Raw genomic sequence first — 12,361 nt, 5'->3', positions numbered from 1 at the left:
CACGGTCAGTGCGGTTTAAGTTGTTTCGGGGCGCACATGGTCCGGCGGAGGCGCCCCATCAGCACCGGCCGCCGACGTGAGCCGGGTCCAAATCCAAGTTCTGCTAGTAGTGAACTCCTGACCAGCGACGCCCAGTTCAAAACTAGCGGAATTCCGGACGTGCACCCGGGGCAGCTGGGCAGATAGCTCCGTCCACCTTTCAGGTCTTCCACTAAATAAATATATTTTTAGTTATTTTTTTAATCAGTGTAAATCACAGCTACAAGCCCTCTCATTAGCCGACCATCTCTCAGGAATTCCTTTTAAAACAAACTACTATTTTCCTAGCTACAGAACCGATTTCCATCATTTAAAAAAAATTTGAAAACATTTCAGCTTGACATTTAATCACGTAGGCCAACGTATTTCATAATCTATAGACAGCCATAAGACGCTGCATGTAATGTAATAATCACGAAAGGTTTTGTCTCTATGTAATTATTGTACATTTTTAAGAATCTCTACCACAAAAAGAAATCTTCCAGGACTACAAAGGAAGCCTTGCCAAATTACAATCAAACCTCATGAAATATACCAAATTTTAACATTTTAAAACAGAAGTATGTTTTCTTTTGTTGCAAAACGCACAATAATAAATGAAATCAATTTTACCGGTAATATTTTATGAAGTGTGTATTTTCAAATAATAATAATTTATGTCTATCTACAGCTTCATTTCGAGTATCATTGCCGTCAGTTCCTCTTCCTTCAGACCTCTTCCAGCCGTTAAGAGGAAACCAGGAAAGACAAGGCATGGTACAGAGATTAAAACTAACAGTCAAAGGGGTTTTGGGATAAACCGTCCGTTCCCTGAATTGAACCATAAATCCTGTAAGATTAAGGTGTTTCTGTGTGCAGGCATGTCAATACCAATCAGGATAACGGATGCCAGGGGCATCCAGCACCCCAGCCGTCCAAATAAGCAGCTTTGGTCAAATGGAAAAGCTAAAAAGTTAATCTACATTGTCTTGCAGTTTTATTTGCAGGCATGCATAGGGGAATCGCAGAAACCTGAAAAACGTCACACAAATATGCTTGGAACTAAGAACTGGGATGTGAGAACAACTCTGTGTTCTTTTGTTTACTGGTTCCTTGGTTTACCAGTTTGTCATGCATTTTAGCCAAATGTTAATCATACATTTGTAAATGCGGAGATGCTGTACAGACAGGGCCTTCACTCATTAAGGTCATTGTTGAGTTTTGAGTTTTGCTGGTAAACTGAACTCTTTATCTTCTCTGGTCTTGCAGGAGCCATATGGTATGATGGCATGACCTTAAAATTTCAAAGTGATCCCTTGGCTGTCGCCCCAGTCCACTGACGTTCACCATCATGCCTGACAGATAACCCAGAGGTCCCCGCCGATGTGAGCCGATGTGAGCCGCGCAGCCAAGCGAAGTAAGGTGACCGACATCTATGCCGAGTAATGCCAGAAAATAGGTGGATTAGCTTGTTTCACATCCCCTTCCACCTCTGACCGTATTAGGTCAATGGAAAAGCTAATCCTCCGCATGTAATGTGAAGACAGGTATAAAAAGGAAACGTCAGACACCTCTGAGGAGGCGCGTCGTAGTCAGCCTTGGGTGAGCGGCACCGACCAGCCGGGCAAACAAGCTGAGACATTGGCTTGTGTCCTCAGAGTACCAGGAGGCACAGCAGAATGGCAGAGGAATGGGGAAGTGTGATGTTTGCGGCCAGGAGGCGGAACGAAGAGGAAACCACTCGGGAGTCTATCTTTGTGTACACCAACAGCAACAACACCAGAGGTGAGAATGACTCTGCGACTCACCACGTCGCTACTCTGTCAATGAAAACTATGGTCCACTCTAGCCTTACATCCAGAAACCTAAAATGTTCCAGCTGCTTTTCTAGTACAGATTTGTCGGTGTAGCGTTGTACAGCTCTGGAAAAAATTAAGAGACCACAGCATTTTTAGTTTCCCTCATTTGTCATTTTATGGGTATGTGCCTGTGAGAAATATGCATTTTTTGCAAACTGCAGCCTGGCTCCTCCCTGCTTCTCATTAATGAAGGGCTTCTTCCTTGCTTTATAGAACTTCAGTCCTGCTTCTAGGAGCCTGTTATGAACTGTCCTAGCAGTGCACTTCACACCACTTAATGTCTCCCATTCTTTTTGAAGTTCACTTGAGGTCATCCTCCGATTTATGGGGCACTGCCGGATTAGTTAACGGTCATCTTTGGCATTAGAAAGTTGCTTCTGCCCTCTATCTGGCTGGTTTTTGGTCATTGCCTTCTGTCTCCTGCTTCACCTCGTTCTTCTCTTCTGCTGTCTTAGAATCCTTGAGCCTAAAAGCAGCCTGCCTCACACTGTAGCCTTCTGCCAGCAGAACCAGGATGAAACCAGGATTTATAAATTCAGATTTTTTAATATAGAGTGGTCTCTTAATTTTTCCAGAGCTGTATAAAATCTTCACTTTCATTGGTGAATGTAAGCAAGCGGTCCCAAAGCCCCCACAGGATTTTCACACGTTCTCTGAATTGCTAATCGCTTAGCCTATTTCAGAAAAGTCACAGCAATATGACAGTTTAATAACATACAAATAACATCTCCTGAAAGCTTTATAAAACAGTAGAAAATGACGTGGTATTGCATTGACCCAGGCTAAAATCTATACTCATATATGAGTTACTTCATGTTTTCTTAGACTTTTCGTGCTGTTCCATGTTTCCACACAGGTCCCTTTGAAGGCCCAAACTACCACATTGCTCCCCGATGGGTCTACAACGTCGCCACGGTTTGGATGTTTGTCGTGGTTGTATTATCGACCTTCACCAACGGCCTGGTGCTGGTAGCCACAGCCAAGTTTAAGAAGCTTCGTCATCCACTCAATTGGATTCTGGTCAATCTGGCTGTGGCGGATATCGCCGAGACGCTAATTGCCAGCACCATCAGTGTGGTCAACCAGATCTATGGCTACTTCATCCTGGGGCACCCCTTGTGTGTCATTGAGGGCTACACAGTCGCTTCCTGCGGTAAGTAGCCCAGTGTAGGAAGGACGCAGTGCACTATGCGCTGATACAGCATATGGGGATTTCGCTGTGTGCAAGACCAACCAACTACAAATTATCGAATTCGTGCTGTATTGTCATTAGTAACCTTAATATCTTCCTCCAGCTGATTTCTAGATTATATCCGGTTTTGCATGTGGTACAACATCAGTTTTCTCCACCATTTCTTCTAACAGGCATTGCAGGTCTGTGGTCACTAACTGTCATCTCCTGGGAGAGGTGGGTAGTCGTCTGCAAGCCTTTTGGAAATGTCAAGTTCGATGAGAAATGGGCAACAGGCGGTATCATCTTCACCTGGGTGTGGTCCCTCTTTTGGTGCGCACCACCCATCTTCGGCTGGAGCAGGTGGGGCGCCTTGGATTCTCCATATGAAAATGGAAAATGGGACAGCAGAGAAAGATAAATTTCACGATGAATAATGTTCTCACATGTTTCTGCCTTCTTCAGGTATTGGCCCCATGGCTTGAAGACTTCCTGCGGACCTGACGTGTTCAGTGGCAATGAGGACCCGGGTGTTCGGTCCTTCATGGTCACCCTCATGCTGACCTGCTGCATTTTGCCACTTAGCATCATCATCTTCTGCTACATCTGCGTCTGGATGGCCATCCGCACGGTACGTGATGCAATCCTCCATTTCTTTCTTACACAACCTCACAATAGCAGATCGTCTCAACGTATCATCCACAAATGAGCCTCGGTCTCTATATCACCACACTTACTACACATCGGCACACGTATTCCACAAGATATTCATGACGGTTTAGAGGAAATTGAGCAAAGAAAATATCAGCAATATTTTCACATCTTATATGATGCCCTTACAGAATATTTTGAGTGCTTTGCGGCAAAATGACTTTCCAAGTCAGTGTCTCACAGCTAGCATGAAGCAGTTCACAGCAAGGTGGCGTTTGCCCTTATTCTGCTATGGCTGAAAAATCCCCTCTTGAGCGTTAACTGTCTTCCACCTTTACCAGGTTGCACAGCAGCAGAAAGACTCAGAATCCACGCAGAAGGCCGAGAAGGAAGTCTCCAGGATGGTGGTCGTCATGATCCTTGCGTATTGCGTGTGCTGGGGACCGTACACATTCTTCGTCTGTTTTGGCACAGCCTACCCCGGCTACGCCTTCCACCCACTGGCTGCGTCGATGCCTGCGTACTTTGCCAAGAGCGCCACCATCTACAACCCCATTATCTATGTCTTCATGAACCGGCAGGTGAGCTATGACATCGGCCGTCCGGCCCCCTGGGAGAGCCCATCCTCCCGTGTGTCCACAAAGCCCCCTTCTCAGACCATTTCACAACATAGCTTGACCTCCGTATTTTCTTCCACTAGTTCCGTGTCTGCATCTACCAGATGTTTGGCAAGAAAGTGGATGATGGCTCCGAGGTGTCCTCCACTTCCAAAACAGAGGTGTCTTCAGTTGCTCCAGCGTAAACGCCCCGTCAAATCGCTCAGCACGGGATCCTGCCTGGACAAATCTGTTGACGAAGGAAGGAAACATGGAAGAGAACCAAAGCAGGAACTGCTTGTCTATACTGTATATCTTGTACTTTACAACACCTTCCCCAAGATTTCCCAAGGAAAATTTCAGGCAGTTACAGCATGCGTGTGTATAAGTAATCTTACAGTTCTGCAGGGAAAACCCTTTTTTTCCCCACTGTCCGATTCCTTGTAGGGTCAGACAATGTAACCAACCATGACTCTTTGGGGCTGTTATAGTTGTACACCAGCATTGTCAGATCATGGAGGCCTTTCAGGATGAAGCTGACAGCAGGTTCTTTCCAGAGGCTGTAACATGATGAAGAAATTCTCAAAACTGTGCAAGACAATAGGCATTACCGTTGGAAAAGTGGTCTCACGGCCATGTGAATTTTATAATATTTATTTATAATTTTCGCTCCAAGAATAATAATTACTGACATCATATTCTATAGGAATATTAGTTAGGTGGATTTGTATTTGATTGATAACTTGCAATCAATAAAAAGAAAAAAAAAAAGTTAAATGGAAGAGAATTTATATGTATGTAACATTTTATGTTTTCTGATGAAATAAAAATGTGTAGCAAGTTTAAAATACAAAGGGTCTCGGTTTTATACATATAGCATTTAGTTCACGTACAAATAACATTTAGTTCACATACATATAGCATTTAGTTCACATACATATAGCATTTAGTTACTGTACTGCAGTTTTGCTTGTAGCTCTTTTAAAGAATTAGTTTATTACTTCCATCAAAGCTCTGTATGACATTTTCAGAAACCAACACTGGACAGCGCAAGGCTGAGCACCACTATGAATGATGTCTCTGTCAAAAATCAGAATACAGCTTCAATTTTGATCTAAAATTGGCTTTGTGCCAGCAATCGGAAGGTTGCCAGTTTGAATCCCATGATTCTACTCAATTCATTGGAACTAGCGTGGTGCTGAGGTATCACCCACTCCACAGGTGCACTTGGGTTCTCTTACCTGAAGTGCTTTGCTGTGTGGCGGGTGCGACAATGCGCTGTAATCAGCACACCCTCCTTACCTGTCTCTTCTTCGCTGATAAAATGGGCACATCAATCTTTCACATGACCACTATTGGAATTATTGCTTTCCTCAGAATGAAAGGAACGTGGAAACAAAATCCTTCACCAGAGAAAGATTTAACTGATTTCTTTAATGTAGACTGAGCCTGTACATGCATGGCCCACTTGAATCCTACCATTTAATCAGAGCAATTCCCATTAAGTGCCATAGATTCCAGATTAGGTCTTAAGAGCATTAATACTTGCAGCAAAATGTCAGTGAAGTGTGGCCAGGCGAAATGACCAGGATATGCCTGATAAATGGGACAGGGCTGAGACAGGTGATTAGACACGACATCAAACAACTGTGCTGCTATATCAGAGGAGTGGAAACAGGTTGTGTTTGCAGCCAGACATCAAAACTAAGGTATGACAAGGAGATATCCTTTCATCTAACTGTCCAGCATTAATTTTTGCATATAACAGCTAAATGTAAGAGGAACTAAAAGGGTCATTCTCAGTGTAGGCCACCTTGTAGCTTCCAGAAAAGTATATTTTTTTATTATTCAGTTTAATTAAGTTTATTATGTCATTTAGACCTTAGACTACACAGAAAACATAAGTGTCAGCCATAACCATTTTTTATTTTGCAAATTAAGCAGATAATTTGTAACTCAACCACAAATGTCCACCTAAATGTAAAACATTAATGTCCACCCTTTCAGGGAAAGGAACACGACAGGATGTAAAATGACAAGGTGGACATTTTTAGCTAAAGTGAGCATCTGATGAAAATATGATTGACTTACGATTAGCAAAGTTACCAAGTGCTGGCAGTGAGATTGCTGTTTTTCAAAAACATATTTTAATATTCTAAAATCATATTAATTGGGCGTTTCATCAGGACAGGGTGGGATCAACGCTTGACCACAGCAAACTGTAGACAAGATATAAAGAAAGTCAGGACGGGGGTCACATAATTACCTTGGTTTTGGTTGTGGGCTCAATATAATATGTTTTCATGGGGTTCAAATTCTCCATTGAGTAAAAGTCAATATAAAGTCTGTTATAGATTGAGGTCAAAGGTCAGTGTCTTAAAGGGCAAGTTACCCTAATGTGACACATTCAAAACTTTAATATAATAATGAAAAATTGAACTTGAATTATGTAGTGTCTTGTTTTAAACTTAAAGAAAATGTCTAGTGTCTTTTTTACATTAATGTTATTTAATCGCCTAAACTACATATTGAAAATAAGTGACACTTGGGACGTGTGAAAATCCTCTACATCCCATCAAACAAAATGGTGTAGAGCAAACAAAATGCATAAAAGAGGGTGATCATATAAGCCATGCCAGGGAGGACACTTTGAGCTACTTCAAGGTTTACAAACTACTCTAAAACCGAAAGGCTCCTGTGCTTGGATAAACAGTTCTATTCATCTTGTGCTTTTATTGGTTTGTTTCCTTGATTGAAAAACTCATCCAGCTATTTCACATTAACATTAGTGGCATATGCATGATTATAGGAGACTGATCAGCACACAGCAAGAACTCAGTGCAATTTACAAATCCTGTCCTAGCTGAAAGTGTCCTATCTGACATGGATTATGTGGTTATCTTAACAAAATGTCGATTTTGTTACTAATATGCATAATTGTTTACTCATTCAGAATAATAAAAAACGGTGTTTTTTTTACATTTACATGAAATTTTAATCACCATACAAAGGCACCATAATATGAGTGACCCATAATCTAAATTTGATGTAAGTACTCATGTTTAATATCCATTCAAATTCGATATTCTCATACAACTTCAAATACATTCGAATGTTAAGTCTAGCATGAACTCAGTTCAAAACTTCAAATGCGGTCAGAAGGAAAAGGAACATTAAAAAACGTCACAGGTCTTTAAAACCTCTAAAAATGCCGGCTTTTCTGTTTTTTTTTATAACCAACACACAGGCGGCATGGTTTACGACACTAAGTGTTTTACGACAGTACTTGCTCTCAGTATGTACTACGGTTTACGGCCAAACCCACGCCGCACTCCGGAGCAGGCATGTCCAAAGCCAGTACGTATGTTTTGGTTGTTTGACATTTTTTGCCGTCTTTAATGGACTGTAAAAAAAGACAGCAGTTGGTTTTCTTCATGTGAGTCATGTGCTTGGTATTACAGAACAAAAAAGAGCGAAACGCCTTGGCTTTCGTGGAAAAAAGAAGGTAAGAGATTGTGTGAGTCGTCTATGTTAAGACAACCGTTTGACAGTTACTTTTAATTTTTTATTTCACGAGCCTAGTAAAATTTGGTCTGTTCCCCTGTCACAGTAAAGGCTTACTGCTGATCGCATGAATCAAAATATGGAGAGACGATTCCGGTGAAAGTTTACACTGATTTCACCTTTAATGCTAAGAGTATTAGACGCCGAGTTATTTTAACACTAGATTTTATTCCCATTTAAAGTCAGTGTTGGGTTTTTTCCTCCAGAGTCAAGATGGTCAACAGGCAAAGTTTCAGAGTGGAAAAAAAGATTCGCGTATGCCCAGCGTGCAGCATATCAAGGCATACGCTCAGAGAGGAGCGGAGCTTCGGAAAAAGAGGGTGAGTGGCCGACCTGTCCTGACCTTTGGATGGATACTCTCAGCAGATCCTGTGAAAATAAAACGGTAGACTCACGGATGTCGGTTTCACCCCAACCAGGTGAGGCTGGAGCGTTCAGTCCCCTGTGATTGTAACGTAATTTTAATGTGCTTTTAAAGTGCTTGTGTGAATAAGTATTTTGTTATATATCTGTCAGCTCGAGGAATTGCAGCAGAAGCAGAAAGCATCACGGGAAAGGGAGATGATGAAGCGTCGGAGTCTGGACACCTTCCAGAGGGATGTGCAGAGGCGACAGCGGGAGTTTGAGCAGAAGGTGGCGTAGTGGTTGAGGGTGGGGTTGCCGCTGTTGTACTTTTGAGTAAGGTCACTCCAACTGTATAACTTGGGGGAAAATAAATAAGCCAAGCAATTAGTATAATTAGTATTACTGTGTATTTTATTCCACATGCAGAACATGGTTTTACCTGGAATGAGAGATCGTACTGATGTCGGCAGTAATCCATATATAGATTCTTATACACTCACATGACACTGTCAGCCAGTGTGAGTATTTTTAATGTGTTTAATGTGTCTTTCATTCCAGGAAATGGAGATGAAGAGTTTAGAAAAACATGTCAGTTTTGAGACCGAGAACTCGAGGAAGGCTTATTATAGAGAGTTTAAAAAGGTATGTGTGCTGTTGTGGCAACTTCTGGGTCTGTTTACCCGGTGACTTGCTTCCGCCCTTCGCTCAGAGCTGCATGTTTCCGTCATGGCATTCCCTGTTGATGTTCTCGCCCCTGATCAGGTGATCGAAGCAGCCGATGTGGTTCTAGAGGTGCTTGATGCCCGTGATCCCCTGGGCTGCCGGTGTCCTCAGGTGGAGCAGGCCGTTGTTCAGAGCGGAACCAATAAGAAGATTGTTCTGGTGCTCAACAAAATAGGTGACCTTTGGAGCTGGTTTTGCTTAACATACAGACATTTTTTGTGAAATGATACCTACAAGGTTGTAAGTCTGATTATAATCGGAATTGTGTCTGAAGTGAATATTATTGTATTATTATTTTAATGCTTTGGAAGACATTTACCAAACTTGCCCCCCCCAACATTCCCAGACCTGGTGTCCAAGGACATTGTGGAGAAGTGGATCAGGTACCTCCGTAATGAGTTTCCTACGGTGGCCTTCAAGTCCAGCACCCAGCAGCAGAGCAGGAACCTGGTGAGTGTACCCGCCTGGGCTCTGCTGGCCTGGCAGCGCGCCCGTCTCTGCCGTACTGATGGGGGGCTTTGGGGTACATCCCGCAGAAGCGCAGCCGCGTGCCCGTCACCCAGGCCACCTCGGAGCTCCTGAGCACCAGTGCCTGCCTGGGAGCTGACTGCCTGATGAAGCTGCTGGGGAATTACTGTAGAAACCAGGACGTGCAGACGGCCATCACTGTGGGCGTGGTCGGTGAGTGTGGGCAGGAAGTGCGTCTTACCCAGGTCTGCTTCAGCGACTGAGCAAATTCTGTGTAAGCTGAGGCTTAATAACACCCCCCCAACCGCCCCCCCCCCCCCCCACCTGCTGGCCAGGCTTTCCTAACGTGGGGAAAAGCAGTTTGATCAACAGCTTGAAGCGAGCGCGTGCCTGCAGCGTGGGGGCTACTCCTGGAGTCACAAAGTGAGTCTGCTCTCTGATTGGCTCTTATTGTAGCCCCACCCCCCTCCCCCAGGGTATCTGGATAGGCTGATGTCTGATGTCACCTGTCTTGTAGATGTCTACAAGAGGTTCACCTGGACAAACACATCAAGCTGCTGGATTGTCCGGGGATCGTCATGGCGACTTCGACCAGTGATGCCGCCATGATCCTGCGGAACTGTGTGAAAATCGAGCAGCTGGTGGACCCGGTGACGCCCGTGGAGGCCATCCTGAGGCGCTGCAACAAGGCTCAGGTCAGTTTCCTTTCCCCCTCATCCCTGGCTCATCTTCCTGCTCATCTTCTCACGTTCTGCTCTCTTGCATCCAGATCATGCAGCACTACGGCGTTTCTGACTTCCGCACGCCTCTGGAGTTCCTGGCCATGTTGGCACGGCGACAGGGAAAGTTGAAGAAGGGGGGGCTCCCTGATCACGACAAGGCTGCCAAGAGCGTCCTGCTGGACTGGACAGGGTGAGGATGGAGGCTGGGGCACGGAGTCGGGATGTATGTGTCCTGTTTGCCCCTTTAAGTAACGGTCCGCTCTCCCCCCACCCAGGGGCAGGATCAGCTACTTCACACATCCGCCGGAGACGCACAACCTGCCCACGCACGTGAGTGCTGAGATCGTGGCAGAGATGGGCAAGGCCTTCGACTGGGAGGAGCTGGAGAAGGGTAACCTGGAAGTGCTGGCAGGTAGGACATGGGCGCCATGGTAACACGCTCACCGCTACACTCCTCAACTGCCGCTGTGACTTGTTTAGTACGTCTGTTTCTCCCACAGGGCATTTTGACTTGTTTGCCTCATTTTCGAATCCCCCAGGGGTGAGCGCTCCAGAATCGCAGTCCGGCTTCTGCATCACGACGTGTGGGATGACACAGGGCGCCCAAGTGGAGTCCCTCGCCGATCTGGAGATGGAGGCGGGAGACCCCGAGGCGGCCGGGTCTGACGAGGAGGCGGAGTCCATGGAGGATGACAGGGATGCTGAGGTAACGTCAGGGAATGGTGCCGTAGCCATGCTGAAGGCGTGTGGAGGTGATGCACTGAACTGTACAATTTACCGCGTGTCTCCTCCCTTGGTGCCCAAGTTTGGACCCATGACAGTGGAGATCAAACCATCTCGGGCAAAAGGTGGGGATGTGGTGGAGACGGAGGTCCCACGAGCTCCGGATCTCCTGGACATCCTGGACGTGGACCCCCTCCAGCAGGGTCAGGCACTGCTTGCCGCCAGAAAGAAGAGGAAGAAACGGCAAAAGAGAGCCAGTAGGTCCATCCGTTCAGCCCCGAACAGCCCTCTATCGTTAGAGGTAGTGATGGCTTGACGAGATACAGTACTGTGCAAAAATCTTAGGCAGTCAAAGTGTTTAAAGCTGTTTATCTGGGAAGTAAGTGTATATTTGTTCGGGAAAAAAAACACAATTTAGCATTACAATATATGCGAATTAACAGTAACACAATAAAGAGTGACAAGAATATCTTCTGTTCTCCAAAAAGTTACTGATATCCTGTTGGATGGCTAGAGCCTCTTTGCTTTCCAAGACGCTCCTCAGGGACACGGCAGCCGCATCCATTCCATGCGTCCTTAAGGTTTCATTGAGGGTTTGAAATTGCTGAGCTGACACACACTGACAGACATAACTATGATACTTCTACACCAACATGAAGATCATTTAAACATCATTTTCGTTGACTGCCTAAGACTTTTGCACTGTACTATATATCTGTATCTGAAGGAAATTCAAGACGTGTTTAAACTCATTCCCTAAACATGTAGTACTTTGGTGATTTTTATTTTTTATTTTGTTTTGGTGTAAATTGTATTACTAATTACTAAACAATGTCATTTTAAAGTTGCCTAACTCCTGAAGTCTCTTTGAAATTTTTCTTACTGCAAGCGGAGTCGATAACTTGTAAGTTAAACAAAATACAAACGGGAAACATCCTTTCTCTCCCTGCAGACAAAATAGCAGTGAAGCTGTCGGACACCCTGACGTCTGCCATGAACTTCACGTTCTTGGACAGCTGACGGCTCCCTGGGCCTCTCTGCTAAATGTTTCCTTGCACAAAGTCACTGATGTTAATAAACATTTCACTGCTAAGATGCTGAGTTTGTTATTTCTGAGAGAGACCGAGGGGGGACGTTGCATGCCTCCTGATGGAATAAGGTGATACGGTGAGTGTGTCTGGTCCCTCATCTCTTCTGCCTGGTGGGGAGGCTGGAATCGATGCTGTGGAAGACCTTCGCTGGGACGGCCACCCGTCTCATAATGGTTTCAAGACGTTGGTGCCAAACCTCAGGGTTCTCCCCGCTTTTCCCTCAACTTTTGTCATGACAGATTATCAGGGAGGGGGCTGCTGCTTAACAGAACCCCCTCAACTACTGACAAGTACTGAGTAGACTTTGTTCATCCAGTTCATGAAGTGAGGGACAGTGAAAGGTGCTAGACTTGGTTCTGGATGCTTTATGAATTTGTGCTGCATTTACTAAATGAAAATGGGGAATCATTAGCTGGGATTCATAGAATAT

At 44.7% G+C, this 12,361-nt stretch overlaps 2 protein-coding genes across 2 annotated transcripts; both read left to right on the top strand.

Moving 5' to 3' along the window:
• The first annotated feature begins 1,214 nt into the window (after positions 1 to 1,214).
• Positions 1,215 to 4,995, top strand: LOC125747954 (red-sensitive opsin). Its single transcript, XM_049023650.1, has 7 exons — positions 1,215 to 1,435; positions 1,677 to 1,803; positions 2,734 to 3,030; positions 3,243 to 3,411; positions 3,514 to 3,679; positions 4,041 to 4,280; positions 4,400 to 4,995. The coding sequence occupies exons 2-7, from the start codon at positions 1,698 to 1,700 to the stop codon at positions 4,499 to 4,501; spliced, it is 1,080 nt and encodes a 359-aa protein (XP_048879607.1). The 5' UTR covers positions 1,215 to 1,435; positions 1,677 to 1,697; the 3' UTR covers positions 4,502 to 4,995.
• Positions 4,996 to 7,556: 2,561 nt separating this feature from the next.
• Positions 7,557 to 11,933, top strand: gnl3l (guanine nucleotide binding protein-like 3 (nucleolar)-like). Its single transcript, XM_049023894.1, has 15 exons — positions 7,557 to 7,652; positions 7,757 to 7,800; positions 8,066 to 8,179; positions 8,376 to 8,492; positions 8,763 to 8,846; positions 8,967 to 9,102; positions 9,274 to 9,377; positions 9,464 to 9,608; positions 9,731 to 9,818; positions 9,913 to 10,090; positions 10,165 to 10,307; positions 10,393 to 10,529; positions 10,657 to 10,823; positions 10,923 to 11,097; positions 11,793 to 11,933. The coding sequence occupies exons 1-15, from the start codon at positions 7,640 to 7,642 to the stop codon at positions 11,858 to 11,860; spliced, it is 1,713 nt and encodes a 570-aa protein (XP_048879851.1). The 5' UTR covers positions 7,557 to 7,639; the 3' UTR covers positions 11,861 to 11,933.
• The last annotated feature ends 428 nt before the right edge of the window (positions 11,934 to 12,361 follow it).

The sequence above is a fragment of the Brienomyrus brachyistius genome, chromosome 8, assembly GCF_023856365.1.
Source record: "Brienomyrus brachyistius isolate T26 chromosome 8, BBRACH_0.4, whole genome shotgun sequence".
Lineage (NCBI taxonomy): Eukaryota > Metazoa > Chordata > Actinopteri > Osteoglossiformes > Mormyridae > Brienomyrus > Brienomyrus brachyistius.
The sequence above is the reverse complement of the archived record's forward strand: the minus strand, read 5'-3'. Positions and strand labels throughout refer to the sequence as shown.

What these genes read in the sequence shown, in the direction of transcription:
- gnl3l (XM_049023894.1), top strand. An exon ending in CGGAGCTTCGGAAAAAGAGG is followed by an intron (nt 8,180 to 8,375) that starts GTGAGTGGCCGA and finishes TATATCTGTCAG; the next exon opens with CTCGAGGAATTGCAGCAGAA. An exon ending in GAAACGGCAAAAGAGAGCCA is followed by an intron (nt 11,098 to 11,792) that starts GTAGGTCCATCC and finishes CTCTCCCTGCAG; the next exon opens with ACAAAATAGCAGTGAAGCTG.
- LOC125747954 (XM_049023650.1), top strand. Translation starts at nt 1,698, where the DNA reads ATGGCAGAGGAATGGGGAAGTGTGATGTTTGCGGCCAGGAGGCGGAAC. An exon ending in CTACACAGTCGCTTCCTGCG is followed by an intron (nt 3,031 to 3,242) that starts GTAAGTAGCCCA and finishes TTCTTCTAACAG; the next exon opens with GCATTGCAGGTCTGTGGTCA. An exon ending in CCCATCTTCGGCTGGAGCAG is followed by an intron (nt 3,412 to 3,513) that starts GTGGGGCGCCTT and finishes TGCCTTCTTCAG; the next exon opens with GTATTGGCCCCATGGCTTGA.